Source organism: Trachurus trachurus (assembly GCF_905171665.1).
Source record: "Trachurus trachurus genome assembly, chromosome: 8".
Lineage (NCBI taxonomy): Eukaryota > Metazoa > Chordata > Actinopteri > Carangiformes > Carangidae > Trachurus > Trachurus trachurus.
Genome location: NC_139905.1, coordinates 5233655 through 5252404, shown reverse-complemented (window position 1 = coordinate 5252404; position 18750 = coordinate 5233655). Strand labels below are relative to the sequence as shown.

The 18750-nt window shown below is 43.1% G+C and overlaps 1 protein-coding gene across 1 annotated transcript; it reads left to right on the top strand.

Moving 5' to 3' along the window:
* Positions 1-1501: 1501 nt before the first annotated feature.
* LOC310990579 (prostasin-like) lies at positions 1502-18453 on the top strand. Its single transcript, XM_083978012.1, has 6 exons — positions 1502-1593; positions 4948-4968; positions 5487-5649; positions 5733-6001; positions 15999-16117; positions 18143-18453. The coding sequence occupies exons 1-6, from the start codon at positions 1536-1538 to the stop codon at positions 18398-18400; spliced, it is 888 nt and encodes a 295-aa protein (XP_083834138.1). The 5' UTR covers positions 1502-1535; the 3' UTR covers positions 18401-18453.
* The last annotated feature ends 297 nt before the right edge of the window (positions 18454-18750 follow it).

Genomic DNA, 18750 nt, shown 5'->3' with positions numbered 1-18750 from the left:
TATATTAAAGGGATAGTTCACCAAATATTGAAATTTCACTCATTATCTACTCACCCTCATGTGGACTAAGGGCTGGGAGAAGTTTCAGAGTCCTCCGTGGCTTCTCTGAGTTATGCTGCGTTCACATGGAGTCCGGTAAACGGCAAATGCCGCTGGACGGAACGGTAAAAACAAACTGTCGGACAGCACGTCACGACGGCAAGACGCCTCACCATGTTGCTATGACAATGTCAACATACTCGTACTCACACGTCACGTTCGGTTGAGTTTATCGTCACGGCAGACGGCAAAAGTTAAAATATTTGAACTCGGGACGGCATTGCCGTTTGCCGTTGCCATGCACGATATTTTTTTGCCGTGCTCCCCCAAGTTTTACCGTCGTTCTCTCGTCCACTAACATGGAGTCCAGCATGCCATCTGCCGTTTACCGGACTCCATGTGAACGCAGCATTACAGCGGGGCTCCGTGCAGCACTGCATGTCTATATGACGGTTGCAAATGGATACCACTTTTCTTCGTAACAAAAAGACACACCAAAAAACATCCAAATACTTCCATGCTGCTCGTATGTAATGTCCGTCTTGTATTGAAGCCCCAACATGAGAAATTGTTCTGAAAAAATTATATAAGTCTATATTTCAAGCTTGTTTTGTAGCGGAAGCTTCTCTTCCTGGAGATTTGCGCCGGCGTCAGTGTGATTACTGACGTCGGCGCAAATCGCGAGAGATTTGGACGAACCGGGAAGAGGAGCTTCCGCTACAAACAAGCTTGAAATATAGACTTATTTAATTTTTTCGGGACAGTTTCGCATTTCGGGGCTTCTATACAAGACGGACATTACATACCAGCAGCATGGAGGTATTTGGATGTTTTTTGGTGTGTCTTTTTGTTCTGAAGACAGTTGGTATCCATTTGCAACCGTTATATGGACATGCACTGCTGCACCGAGACCCCCTGTAACTCAGAGAAGCCACGGAGGACTCTGAAACTTCTCCCAGACCTTAGTCCACATGAGGGTGAGTAGATGAAATTTCAATTTTGAGTGAACTATCCCTTTCATCATACGACACAATTTTGATTTGAAGGGAAATATTTAGGAACTTTAAAAAACTGCAGATTTAATCTTCAACCAAGTGCTGTGTTTTCTAAGAATTGTTTTCTATGCATAATGTACAATAAGTTGTATAAATGACATTGAGCTATAAATAAAATTTGACTTTAATGTTGCAAAGTTGGAGTTGGATTTTCCTACGCTGATACTAATCATGGTGTAACTTATATAGACACAGTTATAAAAGTTTTGGTCTGGATTAATGAACTCATAAAAACATCCGTAATATACAGTAATAGCAGATTCAGCATATAGTCATTTACAGGATGTGAGTGGATCATTGATAGAGTGTCATAAATGATTAGAGTTAGTGGTTTGTGGGCAGGACCAGGTTTGTTCAGGTAAGTTAATATGTAGAGGTATTTAAAAACAGTGACCCTCATTTCTCCGTTCGGTATCAACTCAGTCTGGAGACGTTTCCATCATGGAGGTGAAGCTGCTTTGTGCTGCCGTGCTGTTGGTGTTGGTGTCGACACTCACAGGTGAGCTCTGCCTGCTCCATATTATAAATAGATATTGTAAAAAATATTAATATTAAATCAACCTGGCCTCAGCAGAGCATCGGTGTTGATCAGTTGATTTGTCTTTATAGTAACGACAGAGGAAAAATATCTGAACAGAGTGAATAACCTCAGATAATTCATTATTTTATTCCCACAGTACTGTTTGTGTATTTATCTAACAATATAATTGACTCACTTTATACACTGAATCAACACAAAACATTAAAATTAACACTCCATTCTCTTTAAATTGTAACTTTACTCTTGTAAGACTAGCCTACCTCTTTTTTTCATAATCAGAGCAGATTTTACTACAGTACCAAGTTATTACACCCACAAGGATTTTGAAGTAAGGCAAAGCAATTTTATTTGTATAGCCCGTTTTTACCAACAGTTTGTCTCAAAGGGCTTCACATGGCATCGTAACAACATCCTCTGTCCTTAGACCCTCATATCCACTGAGGAAAAACTCCATGGAAAACCCTTTTAACAGGGAAAAATCTGAGAAACCTCAGGGTGAGCAACAGAGGAGGGATCCCTCACCCAGGACGGACAGACGTGCAATAGACAGTTTACAACAGAGAATATGGGAAACATGGAAATGTTAACAACAGCTGAAGAAGGAAGCTTCTGGCAGGGAGGCAGGGAGAGCAGACCAGCTTAAAGAGGAACTAAACAGGATTTCTCCCGTGGCTATGCTACATTTGTGTGTCCACAAAGACAGTGAAAGTACAAACAAATTCATATACAAAAGTACAATACAAATGAAATTATAAATAAATGAAATGATAGAAGTGCTCTTGCAGGGCAGATAAAATGTTAAAATAATTGTTTTGCATTGTTTGAATGCAAGAACACATGTATTGTATATCTAAGAGAAAAATACCTCCCTAAATACTATGTTTGTCGCCCATCTATGTTTAAACTAATTTTGTTATTACAGTCTGATAAAAGAAAAGTTATTTATAAGCTAGGTGCTTTTCTGAAATGTGTTCTTCCTCTGTTTAAGTGATAGATTCTGCTCTGTCCTGGTCAGAGATGTATGTACAAAGTATGTACAGCCTCCACTGCCTCTTGCTATGTCTGATTATTTGTACTGTTTTATTGTTTGTGCTCCATACCACTTGCGTGGTCGTGAGAAATAAATAAAGTATATAGTATAAAAATTAAACAAGATCAGGAAATAGTTAAAGGGATAGTTCACCCAAAATTGAAATTTCTGGACTAAGGGTTGGGAGAAGTTTCAGAGTCCTCCGTGGCTTCTCTGAGTTACAGGGGGTCTCGGCGTAGCAGTGCATGTCCATATAACGGTTGTGAATGGATACCAACTGTCTTCGTAACAAAAAGACACACCAAAAAACATCCAAATACCTCCATGCTGCTCGTATGTAATGTCCGTCTTATATTGAAGCCCCGAAACGCGAAATTGGCCCGAAAAAAATTAAATAAGTCTATTGCTGTGTCTCAATTCAGGGTCTGCATCCTTCGAAGGCTGCATTTGAAGGCCGATTACGTCACAGCGCTGCGCGAAGGCTGTCCCAATTCGTCCAAATTTGAAGGCTCCTCCAAATGCGTCCTCCTTTCCCCTGCATTCCGAGGATGCATCGCTACTATCCTTCGCGGCCTCCCATATCCCAAGATGCTTTGCTGCACCGTTGTTGTTATTAGCAACCTAGCCGCTAGCTATCGAACGGAGCAGCTCTGTACTGTAGCCACGGTAACCCGGCTCTGTGCTGTAGCCACGGTAACCCGGCTCTGCGGCCGGCTCGGAGGCGCGGTCGCCCGCTGAGCTGAGCTCTGCTCTGACTGCACAGGTGAGGAGCGGAGGCAAAGCATCTGACTCAAATGATAATAAAGCTATGAAAACATATCACTCTGCTCTTTATTCTCTATTCACTTAATAGCCTGAAGCCTGGAGCCCCCTGGCTGCTGTTCAATGGTTTGTTTATTAGTATATTAATGATAACTGCCTGTGTATTTATTCTACTTATTCAAAAAAAGAAGAAAAAAAAGTGAGGAGCGGAAAAGCGGTAGAGCCGTTGCAGGCGCCACTTTCAAATGTTTAACGTTACGCTGTTGTTTACGTTCGGCCGTTGTTTACATTCGGATGCAATCAGGATATGCTCCGAAGGCTAGACCGTCTCATTTACCGACCGTTGATGCGGCCGTCGGAGGAGCCTCCGAAGCCGTTGCCTCCGGAGACCGCGTAGGCTGGGTCCTCCGAAGGCTGCAGCCCCTGGATTGAGACACAGCTTATGTTTCAAGCTTGTTTGTAACGGAAGCTCCTCTTCCTGGTTTGGACAGACCAGGGTCCGTCCTCTTCCGCTACAAACATCGGAACAATTTTGCATTTCGGGGCTTCAATACAAGACGGACATTACATACGAGCAGCATGGAGGTATTTGGATGTTTTTTGGTGTGTTTTTTTGTGACGAAGACAGTTGGTATCCATTTGCAACCGTTATATGGACATGCACTGCTACGCCGAGACCCCCTGTAACTCAGAGAAGCCACGGAGGACTCTGAAACTTCTCCCAGCCCTTAGTCCACATGAGGGAGAGTAGATAATGAGTGAAATTTGAATTTTGGGTGAACTATCCCTTTAAGAATACGCCATCCTATTAAAGTGAGGTTGTTCAAAAACTGCAGTGGAGTCGGCTGGTGGTGGTGTCCCACAACTGAGGTTGTTGAGTAGGATTTGGAATAACCCAGGGCGTCAGTTTATTTGTGGTGTACTTAAGCAATACATCACAACAGGCCGTGGTATATGTACATTTTGACCATTTTTTAAATCTGCCTTGACACCTGCTTCCTGGCTTTGACTCCCTGAGTCTATTTGAGACAACACACAGCACGTTTCACTTCTAGACAATTAGCTCAGTGAGTTAGGTGCTGTTTCTTGGTTGTCAGAGGTTGTGGGTTCAAGACCAACAAGGGAGTTGATGATAACACATAAATATACCAGATGGTCTTTGGGGAAACAAATATACAAAATCTTAGAGTCATAGTGGATGATGTTTGACAAATACATATCAGAATTTTACCTCAGAAACTGATTTTTCAGTGCTCCTTTTACAGCCTTACTCATTTTGTGAAGCCATTGTTGAGCTGCTACCTGTCAATTAGCTCAATACGATAGATAATGGTCTTTGGTTCTAGAGGTTGTGGGTTCAATCCTCAACTGGTGCATAATGAACATTATATGGTCAACTGTCCTGTCTTCCTATTCTCCTGTTTGTTGCTCAGAATTTGCCTAAATTTGCCAAAAAAATAGCCCGGACCCGACCCATCGCTGCGCAGCAGCTATAATTATTTCTTGTGTCTCTTCCACAGGAACTGACGCTCAGTCTGACGGTGAGTTTGGCTCAGTTTATTCAGGATATTTACCTTATGTTTCATTCTTACCTTCATTAAACAGCTTCGTACTAATTGTGATGTTAGATAAATGACTTGGTAATCAGCAGACTCGGCGTGCTCAACTCCAAGTATAAGAAAAGTAAACTGAGTACAAAAAAGTTTTTGACAGCACTCACTATAAGTTTAACACTTTTAATTCATGAAACTGCACAGCAGCGAGAAAACGGACGCGTTTCGACAGTCAGCCGTCCTCAGCGTTCTTATAAATGACTTGTAACTGCGATCAGAGCCTCTGACCCGGTGTCACAGCTCTCGTCTCTGTGGCACCGCGAGTCCACGACACAAACGCGCCCTGTAACCTGTAATCTCTTGTTTACGACATGTGATAATGTGATAAGCGGGATGATGTAGACTAGAGTTATCCCTTACATAAAAGATTGAATCGTTTTAGTTCATGCTGAGATTTTTCACAGAAAAGCTGCAAACACACATGAACTTTGACCTTTTACCTTCAGTTTGTGGCACCGTGCCGCTCAACACCAGGATCATAGGAGGTCAGGATGCTGCTGAGGGGGCGTGGCCATGGCTGGCCAGTCTTAACACATACAATGGTTTCATCTGTGGAGGCTCCCTCATCAACGACCAGTGGGTCCTGACGGCCGCTCATTGTCTCCGCAGGTGAGCTCTGACACATCATACACCTCACCTGTCCAAACAGAGGAATAAAATGTAGTCACATGTTGTCTTGTTGTTTTTCTCAGAGGCAGCACTTCTGATGTGATGGTTTACCTCGGACGTCACACACAATCAGGGTCAAATCCTAATGAGCAGAACCGCACAGTGATCCAGATCATCAGACATCCAGAATACAACAACACCCCGTCCAATAACGACATCGCCCTGATGAAACTGTCCTCACCGGTTACATTCAACGACTACATCAGACCTGTGTGTCTGGCAGCAGCTGACAGCGTCTACGAGGACGAGAAGAAGGTCTGGGTCAGCGGCTGGGGATACATCACGAATAATCGTAAGTATCAACATCAATATCAGTGGTCTCTAAAATTTCCCTCATGACAAGTGTTTATTGTCTAAATTATGTAATTACGGGCGTGGCCTCTTTGAGTGACAGGCAAGTCAGTCCTATGTTTACCACGAGCCTTCATACACCAAAGACTCAGCTCCTCACAGGCTCCGCCCCTTTGCCCTGTTTTGCATCAGCCAGGAGTTAGTGGGCAGAGTCAGACACTTCCAAGATGGCAACTGTTGAGTGGCTCGATCTCTCATATTGACTGAGATTTATATCTCAGTCAATTGACTGAGAAAACTGAAAAAATCCAAAACAAATTAAAGTTAACTAAAAAAGCAACTAAACAGTATGAATTGGTCAAAATTTGTGTTTTATGCATGCCTCTGTGCGTCTGGCACATGTGTTTTGAGGCTTGTAATAACGCCGCATTATGTAATAATGTAATACATTTTCACGTCATTATGTAATAATGCCGCATTTTGTAATAATCTGCCACATTTTGTAATAAAAATCTCGAACGCAATATGTAATAAACTTTGCCGCATTTTGTAATAGGTTGTTACATTTTGTATCAGTTATCACAAATTGCGGGTGTTGCACTTTTTTAATGAAGAAAATATAATCATTTGGTGCATTATGTAATAAACTCGCCAATGTGTGGCACAGTAGCTTATATGAATATCTAGTGTACATGGACTGGACCATGGACTCCCAATTAGGGATGCACATTTAGAATTTTCTTTCCGACCGATAACCGACGCTCATTAACCGAATACACAATGAGATTACAACGCTCGCGGGGACGATCGCTCTTTTTTTTTTTGCCGTTAAACATACACTTGCGCTGCAACAGCTGATTGCCACATCCACTGAGCTCGGTCTCAGCTGATCTAAAATCCAAGATGGCGCAGTAGCCTACATGGGTGCTACGTCCATTCTTTTTAAAGTCTATGATCTCCCCCTCTTTTCACAAGCACGTCCTTAATATGCACGTGCTGACCATATATGGTTGTGTCTAGGCATTCCGGGGGCGGAATATGAGGTGTGTTCAAGTGTGCACCATTCTTGGATCCAGTTTGATTTATCAAAGAGAAATTGCGGAGAGTTGTGCACACACAGTTTGATAGATCTGAAAATGGTGTAAATATTTTGGGTGTCTTTTCGCCGTAGGCCTAAGCAAAAAATTTAGTAGCAGCAGTTGTACACTGCTTACTTACAGTTTTGATAAATGAGGCCCTAGGCCATAAGCCCAGAGCCCAGACGCTGCAGCTTCTCCGCAGCTCATCCGCGCTGTCCGTGGTGCTGAAGGTGACAGGTTAACTTGACAAACAAACTGCAGCATAGTTCTGTTTGTTTATCATGTGTGTCAATTTTGTTTGCGACTTGATAGTTTAGTTGTTGAGATTAAGAACATCACTCCCTCATCAAACCGGTGATAGGCATGCTGAAAAGAAAAAAAAGAGAGAAAGAGACGCGCCTGGGTATCACAGCTGTAAAAAAAAAAAAAAAAAAAAGACGACGTGTCGGAATAGCGGTATCAAAAAGTGTCGGACTACTGGCATGTCTAGATAGAGGGATGTCGTAATAGTGGGATGTCTAAATAGAGACATGTCTGAATAGCGGGCGGACCCCTGTTACACCACGGACCCAAATCCAGTTTCCAACCGGCAATATTTTGCAAGCGCACCGTTGCTATGGCACCGACCGCAACGATTGTGACTGGTTGAAAGAATTCCAAACGGCCGGAGCATTTTTTTCTCAGATCGCATATCATAGGCGGACCAGCCAGACCCTTCTTCTCTGGACGAGGGTCTGGCACATTAACATATTTTTAGTATTTAAGCTGAAGGCTATAACTTGTCTATTATTATTTATCATTAAAACTGTTGCACAATTAAATGTGAATTAAAAACATTTTAGTTTCTGCATTTATCAAAATACAATGAAAAGTAGAGGAAATGTGAAAATTTACTTTGCAAGTCAATATCGGTGTGCACCCCTCAATTTTCTGCTTGCACTCCTAAAATTAGGGGCCACTGTGCTCCTAGTAAAAATTTAGTCTGGAGCTCTGAGTCTGTTTAGTGTTTCCTCTCTTCTTTCCCTTAATCTGTGTCATTAACCCCACCCCCAAACCCCTGCTCATGCTTATGTTAAAGCCTCAGTATGTACTAGTATTGGGGCTTGTACTGCCCTCGCAGTGCGTGTGGCTATGCAAAGCTAGACAGTCAGTTAACGAAACGGATAGAAGCTCTCCAAAAAACCACAAGGCTTGATCTTTTCTTGTCCTTTAATGGAGTCCACTATTTCTCCTCCTCCTCCTCCGTAAAAACTGAAATTATCACAAATAGAAACACACTTAACTTACAGTAACATTGTATGAATACATTTCAATTAGCATCCATAGGTTAGCAAAATGAAGAGTTAGCATGTAAGCTACTGACAGCTAGCAAAGTATAGGCTATTCAGCTTAAACATAACTAATCATGTCTTAACCACTAAAATACACAATCATGTAACGCTATTCACATACTATACTCACAGATATATATTCTCCAAGGCAAAAGCGTCCAACAATATTATTTGGCAGTCTGTTTAGCTGTCTGTGCTCATCTTTTCACCTTTTGCATGAGAACTAGCATGTAACAGAAAAAACACAGCATAGCTGGACTTGACGAGCCGAGCGCTCACTCTGACGCGGTTTCTCTGAACCAACGAGAAGACCACTCACTCTGACGTGGTTTCTTTGAACCAAAACACATACACCTTTTTTAGACCTGCTTAATTATCAAATTATGAACTTTAACTCAACATTTTAACGTTTTAACCCTCAAAGACAGTACACTCCCCGCTTGATATGATTACATTATTATATCACTCCAGATACACACGAATTTAAAGGGGAATGTCTTATGGAAACAATACACATTAAGTCTCTGAAAGAAGGACTACGATCTCTGAGACCGGCCTTAAGAACACCTTAGCTGTCCCATCCTTCACAATCCGCACCTCTACTTTGCGGACTCTGTTGTCACTGCTTGGGAAAGTCTTAACAACCATTCCCATTGACCACTCATTCCTGTGGGCTTGGCTGTCTTTCAGCAAGACAACATCTCCTTCTTTGACATTCGGTTTGTCTTTTGTCCACTTCCTGCGGCTCTGTAGCGTAGACAGATACTCTCCCTTCCATCTCTTCCAAAACGTGTCAGCAAGACACTGGACTTGCTTCCATTGCTTGCCATACAACTGAGCTGAGTCAAAGTTTCCACAAGGGGCTGAAACCGCGCTCATCTTTTGAGTAAGGAGCATCGCTGGGGTGAGCACCATAGGCATATCTGGGTCGGTGGATATGGTCACGAGAGGTCTCGCGTTCATGATTGCCATGACTTCCGCCATGAAAGTGCTTAGGACTTCGTGTGTGAGGCGTGTCGGTCCCGACTGAAGTAACATTGCATCCAAGATGCGCCTGGAAACTCCGATGAGCCTTTCCCAGGAGCCGCCCATGTGGGAAGCGTGAGGGGGATTAAACACCCAGGAGCAGCCTTTCTCCTGGAGGTACTTCCTGACTGTTGTGTTTTCTGTGTTCATATTCAATTCTTTACAAGCTCCCACAAAATTGGTTCCTCTGTCAGACCGCAGAAGTTTGGCTGGACCACGAACCGCAAAAAACCTCCGGAGAGCGTTGATAAAGCTGTCTGTTGACATGGTTTCTATCAGCTCGATATGCACTGCTCTAGTTGACATGCACGTAAACAACACAGCCCAGCGTTTGCTGTCTGCATATCCTCCTCTTGTCCGACGTGTCATGACAGACCACGGCCCAAAGACATCGAGGCCGACAGTGGTGAACGGAGGCTCAGGAGTGAGTCGGTCGGCCGGAAGGTCAGCCATCTTCTGCTCCTCCAACCTTCCTCGCAGTCGGCGGCAGGTAACACACTTGTGAATGACAGAAGACACCAGACGCTTGCTCCCAATTATCCAGTATCCAGCTGATCTGATGGCTCCTTCTGTAATGTGTCGCCCTTGGTGAGCTACTTGTTCGTGAAAGTGTCTCACAAGTAGTGTAGCAATGTGATGTGTGTGTGGGATGATCAGTGGGTGTTTTTCGTCTCTTGTCAGATCAGCACAAGAAAGACGACCTCCGACACGAAGCAGACCATCTTCATCCACAATCGGATTGAGCTTTTTGAGTGTGCTTTGCTTGGGAAAGGTTTGTCCACCTTCAAAACATTTAAATTCCTCCTTAAAGGAACTGTGTTGCACAGCGCGGATGATCACAGCTTTGGCTTTCCCATGCTCACATATGCTGGATGCATCTCCAAAACACTTCCAACCTTTCTTTTCAGCCTTGTCTGACTTTCCTTTGAAGGATGCCGCAACGTGAATGAGTTTGGCTATGGTGTGATAGAGTGTTCTCCAGCTTGAACATCGCTCGAAGTGTTGGGAGCCCAACTGAGACTCTGATGCCTTGGTTGCCAGGGTAGTAGCCTCCGGACGAATCTCATCATCTGCTTCAGGCTCAATAAGGGCGAAGATATTAGATCCGGATATCTCCGCTGCGTTGTCCTGATAGAGAAAAGCTGGACCTGACAACCAGCTGCTGTGTTGGAGTTGGCATGCTGGCATAAACCTGGTCGCATAATCAGCGGGATTCAGATCTGTGGGCACATAGTACCACTGGTTGGGGTGTGTAGATCGTCTGATCCGAGTTACCCGGTTGGAAACATAGAGGTAAAACCTTTTTGTAGAGTTATGAATGTAGCCAAGGACTATCTTACTGTCGGTGAAGAACTTCACAGTGGCTATCTCGATGTCCATCTCATCGCTGATCAACTCGTATAGCTCAACAGCCAGCACCGCTGCACAGAGCTCCAAACGCGGGATGGTGTGAGCAGGGCGAGGAGCTAATTTTGACTTCCCCATGACAAATCCGACATGATACTGTCCCTCAGTGTCTGCAGCTCTCAGGTAGGCCACTGCTCCTATCGCTACTGTGGAAGCATCTGAGAAGATACACAGTTCTTTTGTCTGTGTGGAGGACAGTGAAACTGGTATGTAGCACCTCTTTATATGCAATTCTTCCAGAGCCTTTAAAGAGTCTCTCCATGAGTTCCATTCTGCCTCCTTTCGTGGGAGGAGAGGAGCATCCCACTCACTCTGTTCAGATGACAACTCCCGCAGAAGTGCTTTCCCTTGCATTGTTATAGGAGCAACAAAGCCCAGAGGGTCGTACAAACTGTTAACTGTTGACAACACACCTCTCCGTGTGTACGGCTTTTCTTCAGAGGACACCAGGTAAGTAAAGCTGTCTGTTCCCAAATTCCAGGAGAGACCCAGACTCCTCTGAAGGGGGAGAGGATCCACTCCGAGGTCCAGATCCTTCAGATCTTTGGCACGGTCCTCTACTGGAAACGCTTCCATTACCTGACTACTGTTTGATGGCACTTTGTGTAGTCGCAGGTTGGATTCTGCCAACATTTCTCTGGTTCGTGAGAGAAGATCTATTGCCTCTTCAGGTGTGGCGACTGAGGTGAGACCGTCGTCTACGTAAAACTGCCTCTCGACGAACTGTCTTGCATCCGAACCATGTTCTTGTTCACCTTTTTGTGCTGCTCGTCTCATGCAGTAGATGGCCACAGAAGGTGAAGGGCTGTTTCCAAAAACATGGACCTTCATCCTGTACTCGGTCACATTCTTGCTTATGTCATTATCCTCATACCAGAGGTACCGAAGATAATCCCTGTCCTCTTCTCGGACGACAAAACAATAAAACATTTGCTCCACGTCTGCTGTAAGAGCGACGGGTTCTTTACGGAACCGTAAAAGAACTCCCAGCAGAGTGTTATTCAAGTCCGGTCCACTAAGGAGGACATCATTGAGTGAGGTTCCATCACATTCAGCACTCGAGTCGAAAACAACGCGTATCTGGTTGGGTTTCTTCGGGTGATACACACCAAAGGTTGGCAAATACCAGTGCTCTTTCCCTTTGTCCAAAGATGGAGCAACCTCAGCTTGGTCGCTGTCCAACATCTTCTGCATGAACTTGATATAATGTTCTCTCATTTCTGGCTTTTTCTCCAGGGTTCTCCGAAGTGAGCAGAGGCGTTTCAAGGCTTGCTCCTTGTTGCTTGGAAGGCGTCGTCTAGGAACCCGAAAAGGTAAAGGAGCCACCCAGCTGTTCTCCTCATTTTGGTAGACTTCAGAATCCATGAGAGCTAGGAAGGCTTTGTCTTCAATGGACAGTGCTAGTCTGTTGTCATCCTTTGACCTGTCAAACACAGAACACCCTAGGTTGTCTGTACTCTCATGGAGACTTGTGTTCGTGTCACATGCAGGGAAGGTTGCACTGTAATGCTGGGTCATACCACCATAGTCTTCCTTCACGTGGATGCTGTTTGGACATGGCCTAAGGAAGGATACGCGGCCGTTGTTCAGGACATTTGTTTTGTAAACATTCACCTCTGATGGCTTATGAACTGTGCCCAAGCACACATCTCCCACAATGACCCAGCCTAGGTCTAACCGCTGTGCATAAGGTGCGTTGTGGAGCCCATTGATTTGCTCACGTACTTTGTGCACCCTTAGGATGTCCCTTCCTAAGAGCAGAAGGATTGGTGCGTCTTGGTCCACAGGTGGAATTTTACCAGCAACTGACCGTAGGTGAGGGTGGTGGTGTGCAACCTCCGGGGAGGGGATTTCTGTCCTATCGTCTGGCACCATGTCGCACTCTATCAAGGGGGGTAAGGCAAGCTTTACTTTCCCATCCATGGACTCAATGGTGAAATTAGCCGCTCTTCTACCGGAAGTCTCTAATTTCCCAGCACAAGTTTTCAGGGTATAAGGGGCGGAGCTAGTCTTCACTTCAAAAAGACTGAAAAACTCTGTCTTGGCGAGAGACTTATTGCTTTGTTCGTCTAACACCGCATACATCTTGATTGCCTTCTCCTTTTTCCCTTCAGGATATGCTTTCACCAAACAGATCTTGGAACAAGACCTTGCACCGTCTGCACTTCCACAAACCTCCGTACATTTGGAGGTGACTGAAGATGGTGGGCTTTCATTTTGCTCCCCGCTTTCATCTCTGTCGTCCACCGCACTCTGTGTGGTCAGAAGAGGGGGACCCGGGTGCAGAGCTGCGATGTGTTTGTCACTGTTACACTCAAAACACTTGACAGTCATTTTACAATCTCTTGCCATGTGTTGAGTAGACCCACAGCATCTGTAACAGATGTGATTCTCTCTGAGGTATGATTTGCGCTCTTCTAGAGTTTTGTTTCTAAAGAGCTTGCACTTTTTCAGTGGGTGGGGCTTTCTATGTATCGGACACTGACGATCTGGTTCTTCCATTTTCCTTAGCGCAGAACTGGCCTGACCTGATGACTCTGCAGGGATGTCAGTTTTATGTACAGCCACAGACCCTTTACCACTGTACCTTGTAGGCTTTTCGATCCTTGAAGTGACATGACTGCTGTTGGGGGTTATAGTGAAGCTTGGATCGTTTTTTATCTTCGCCTGTTGTTCAACGAACCTTGAGAAGACAGAGAAGGGAGGAAAAGCCACTCTGTAATCCTCCTTGTACTTGCTTCCAAAGCTGATCCATTTCTCTTGGAGGTTATAAGGGAGTTTTTCCACTATTTGTTTTACCCCACGAGCTGTATCCAAATATGAGAGCCCAGACAGTGCACCATCTTGCTTAGCACACTCCAGTTCACGGAGAATGTCACTTAGCTCTCTCAGCTTAATAGTATCTCTATTGGTTAGCCTTGGAAAGTTCTCGATCTTTTTTAGCAGTGCGTCTTCGATGACCTCGGGAGTCCCATAACACTCTTCGAGACGTTGCCAAACCATAGCAGCGCCTGCAGCGGGATTGAGGACGTGCACTGCACGGATTCTCTTAGCCTGCTCCGATGATTCAGCTCCCAGCCATTTGGTTAACAGGTCTAGTTCTTCTCTGTCTGAAAGATTCAAATCTTTCGTGGAACTCAGAAAAGAAGCCTTCCATGACCAATAATTTTCTGGTTTGTCGTCAAATTGCAAAAGACCAGCACTAACCATCTCTCTCCTAATGAGATATCTCGCGAAGTCTTGTGTGCCCTTAGACTCAGGTAAGTACTCTCTTTCATGGTTAGCTGCGTTCTGAGTACCATAAGGGTAAGTGTCAAACAGACCTACATTTCTTATTGGCTCTTTTTTCACATCTCTGTAGACTGGCTGTATGTTTCTTTGGATGTCATGAGAAACTCTATGCTTAGTGTCCAGTGTTTCCTGTTTATCAATTTTTCTTTCATGTGTCTCCACGACTACAGGTTCCAAAGGCTGTTCCTGAATGAACATGTCAGAATGTTGCTGGACGTACTCACAAGTACGTTGAACTGTACTGAGGGGATCTTCTTCGACATCTGGAAGCTGGCTGCGCCTCCCGCTTCCAACCTCTGCCTCCTGAAAGGCTGTAGCCTCAGCTTCAGCTGCAGCAGCAGCTCTTTGACACTGTAGGAGATGGAGATCAGCGTCGAAGCTAGCCTTTTGCTTCAGCATGTTTGCTTCCAGTTCAGCTTTCCGTCTCATCGTCTCAGCCTCTCGTTCAGCGAAAGCTAATTCAGCCTTCGCAGCTTTCGCCTTAGCGTAGACTTTTGTGGCTGAAGAGGATGTTGATGAGTATCTAGTGGATGTTTTGGATGACTGGGACTTAGCATCACGTGGTTGATGAGTCATCTTCTTCTTTGTTGTTTGATCTACAACCTCTGTTTGCTGTTCTCCACTAGCTTCTTCTAGCAGTGTAGTGGTATCTTCTTTAAGATAATATTTTCCTGAGCGTAGACTCATGTTTGCTGAATATTGTGTTTTAATGCTTGAGCCCGCCGTGTAATATCTTTTTTACTGTACCTACTGCCCTCGCAGTGCGTGTGGCTATGCAAAGCTAGACAGTCAGTTAACGAAACGGATAGAAGCTCTCCAAAAAACCACAAGGCTTGATCTTTTCTTGTCCTTTAATGGAGTCCACTATTTCTCCTCCTCCTCCTCCGTAAAAACTGAAATTATCACAAATAGAAACACACTTAACTTACAGTAACATTGTATGAATACATTTCAATTAGCATCCATAGGTTAGCAAAATGAAGAGTTAGCATGTAAGCTACTGACAGCTAGCAAAGTATAGGCTATTCAGCTTAAACATAACTAATCATGTCTTAACCACTAAAATACACAATCATGTAACGCTATTCACATACTATACTCACAGATATATATTCTCCAAGGCAAAAGCGTCCAACAATATTATTTGGCAGTCTGTTTAGCTGTCTGTGCTCATCTTTTCACCTTTTGCATGAGAACTAGCATGTAACAGAAAAAACACAGCATAGCTGGACATGACGAGCCGAGCGCTCACTCTGACGCGGTTTCTCTGAACCAACGAGAAGACCACTCACTCTGACGTGGTTTCTTTGAACCAAAACACATACACCTTTTTTAGACCTGCTTAATTATCAAATTATGAACTTTAACTCAACATTTTAACGTTTTAACCCTCAAAGACAGTACAGGGCTAAACCGTGACATCCAACGTTCAGCTCACTCGCTCACCCCTCCCGCCGGCCGCCGAGGACAAACACATTCACAAACTGACCGCTAACTGCTAACAATATCTTTGACCAATTACTTTCGAGGTTTTTTTTTCAATGTTTTTTTTTTTTTTTTACACACATGGTTGGTCATTTGTATACGGTTGTGATTAGACTTCGGCAGGCTATTTATGAAAGCGATATTTGATTTTTGCTAATAAAAAGCCAAATAAGCCACATACTGTCCCTAGCACCTTGGGTATTTTGAAATGCACTACACAAGTTATTATTATAATAATTATTCATTCTAGTCAATGCTTGTGCTTCCACCGGCTGCAGATGCGTGGGGCGGATATGTGTCCAGTGGAATTCTGGGTGTTAGTTCTTCTCAAACCTTCAGTTCCTGTTCTGTTAACACTGACATCTCCTCTCTCCGTCAGACCTGCGGGAGGTGGAAATGTCTGTCGTTTCCAACAGTGAGTGCAACAAACTCTATGGAATAATCACAGACAACATGATCTGTGCCGGCGTCTCCTCTGGATGGGAGGGCATCTGCTATGTGAGGAACCTTTTAATTATTGTGTCTGCAGTAAAGATTTGATTGATTGATTGATTGATTGATTGATTGATTGATTGATTGATTGATTGATTGATTGATTGATGATTATTCTATTCTATTATTATTATTATTATTATTATTATTATTATTAATAATAATAATATAATTATAAATAACAATAATAATATAATTATTAATAATAATTATAATTATTATTATTATTATAATAATTATTATTAATAATATTTTTTTCACTATAGTACACCAAGTACTGCAGTATTTTCCGAATGTTTGAGGTATAGTATTATGGGTAAAGGGCTAATGCAGTTAGCTTAACCTCAGTCTTCAGCTTTAACTGGGTCTTTGCATGTGTTTTTCATGCAGAGGCCATTTTTGGCAATTTCCGCCTGTTTTTGTATCACTGCAATTAAAGCTTAATAGCCACAGAAGTACTAATCCCACAACTATGGTTTATGGCTTAAATGAAAGACAACCTTTGTCCCTTTACATCTATATGTATAAAATATTGAATTGAGTCATTCCATAAAAAAATGGGCTTCTGGAATTGCTATTTTTTTTTGAAAAAAAAAAAAACGAGTTTGAAATTTTTGGTGAAAAGGTGATATATCAAAATCCTAATTATAAAACAGGTTGAATTTTACATATATGGTTCACACACTCCCTGTCCACATGTGTACCAAATTTTAGGTTGATATGTAAAACTACTGAGGCACTATAGAGTTTTTCCAAACAGTGTCCCTTGGCGATGTACAGTGTGCAAAACCTGTCCAAAATTGTCCAATTTGGCTAAAATGCACACTGCAAGATTTTAGTGAGATTTTTTTTTTTTTCCAACAGATAACCTATTGGGGCCAATCACACACTTGATGGGTTTTAGGAACACCAGTTACATAAGTAAAATGCCATTTGAAAATTTTATTTCTGGGGATGAATATTTAGTGTCCAAAACCCATCCAAACATGAATTTACCTATTTTCGCCTGTATTATATTGTTATTTTCCTTTAAAACTCCAGAAGTAAACATCCCACAACCATCAGTGATGGCTTAAATTAACAAGGACATTTGAAATAGTTCATTTTGTCTTTTATTATTATTTTTAATTAAACTTGGGGCAGTAAAAACACACTTTTTGTGTCGACTTGTATTGCTTACATGTTGACACTAGGGGGAGAGGGAACCACATGAACCAGCTGGGTGCAGGCTTAAGCTTTGCCCAATCAGGGATCATTATATATCAGGTCACACCTTAGAGTCTCTGCTATTGGACCAAAAAGTTTTCACCCCCGTGACTTTGATTGACAGGCGACGAGAGATGCGCAAAGCGGGTGCGCAGTCTGCCGGAGAATGCGAGTAGTATTAGAACTGCGGAGTTACGTAAAACGCCGTGGAATATCTGGTCACGATGGATAAAATCAATCAATGGATTATTTTCGAGCACATGTTCAGCTTTTAAAAAAGGGTAAGCTTGTAATTTTATTCAGTGTTTTAGTGGGTCTATTATTGATTATTGTCCGTCTTTTTCGGCACTCGAAAATGACTTCCGGGTTTGTTTTTGTTGAGTGAGCAGGCTTGTTTAAACCTTTGATGGGGTAAAAACTGCATTTTTGTGCTTTGCTTTTGTTTATATGACAGAAAACGATTTTTTGGTGGTGAAAGAAGAGGTGTACAGATGGTACATATATGTTAAAATCACCTTCGTTGTTGACGTGACGTCACTTGTGAGCTGCCGTAGTCTGATATTGTTTGAGACATTTTCAGTGACTGTGAAAAAACCGTAGCACCTAGAAACTTCATTTTTTTTTCTACCTGTTGCTGAAAGTGTCCTTAAAAGGTCTGTGGTGGAGTTTTAATTACAGCATGCCTACTTTTCGTTATATTAAGGACGCCGTTCGTGTGTTATTGATTTGGGACGCCGGCGTCCCAACCACTAGGGGGCCTGCGTGAACAGGTTAAGCTACAGTGAGTTAAACCCTCAGGGCCATTGTAATTTTAATCCTGTGCAGGGTGATGGTGGCGGCCCCATGATGACTAAAAGTGGGTCCAGGTGGGTCCAACGTGGAGTGGTGATGCCTCTTCTAAGCGAACTCTGTGTTTTGCCTGAAATTCCATCACTCTTCACCCGAGTGTCCCAGTATGAGTCCTGGATCAAGAGCCACATCACCACCAACCAGCCGGGCTTCGTCACCGCAGCTTCCTCCAGTGTCGGTCCAGCCACCGGAGTCATCCTCACTGTTCTGCTCTCTGTCTACGTCCTCTCATAGGAGGTTGCTCCTGAATGCAGACAAATAATAACAACAAATGTATACTCTCCTATATTTGACAGGCTGAATACCTTGATGTTCATTTTTCCTGAAACTAAATAAAATCAGTAATCATATTTTCATTTGTTTCTTCTTTACTTTCCGGTGTCTTTTGATTCTCTCTACAAAACACACAGTTTAAGGTTTATATTTGCCTCTCTTACAAAAATACTCAGTTTTACCATCTTATGGGTAAAACTATAAATATCAATTTGTGCATTTTTAAGAGTATAAGGTATAGTTTGCATACCACAAAACCCAACACCCTTAGGCTCGAACAGGATTTGAAAGGACACTGAGAAAGAGAGACA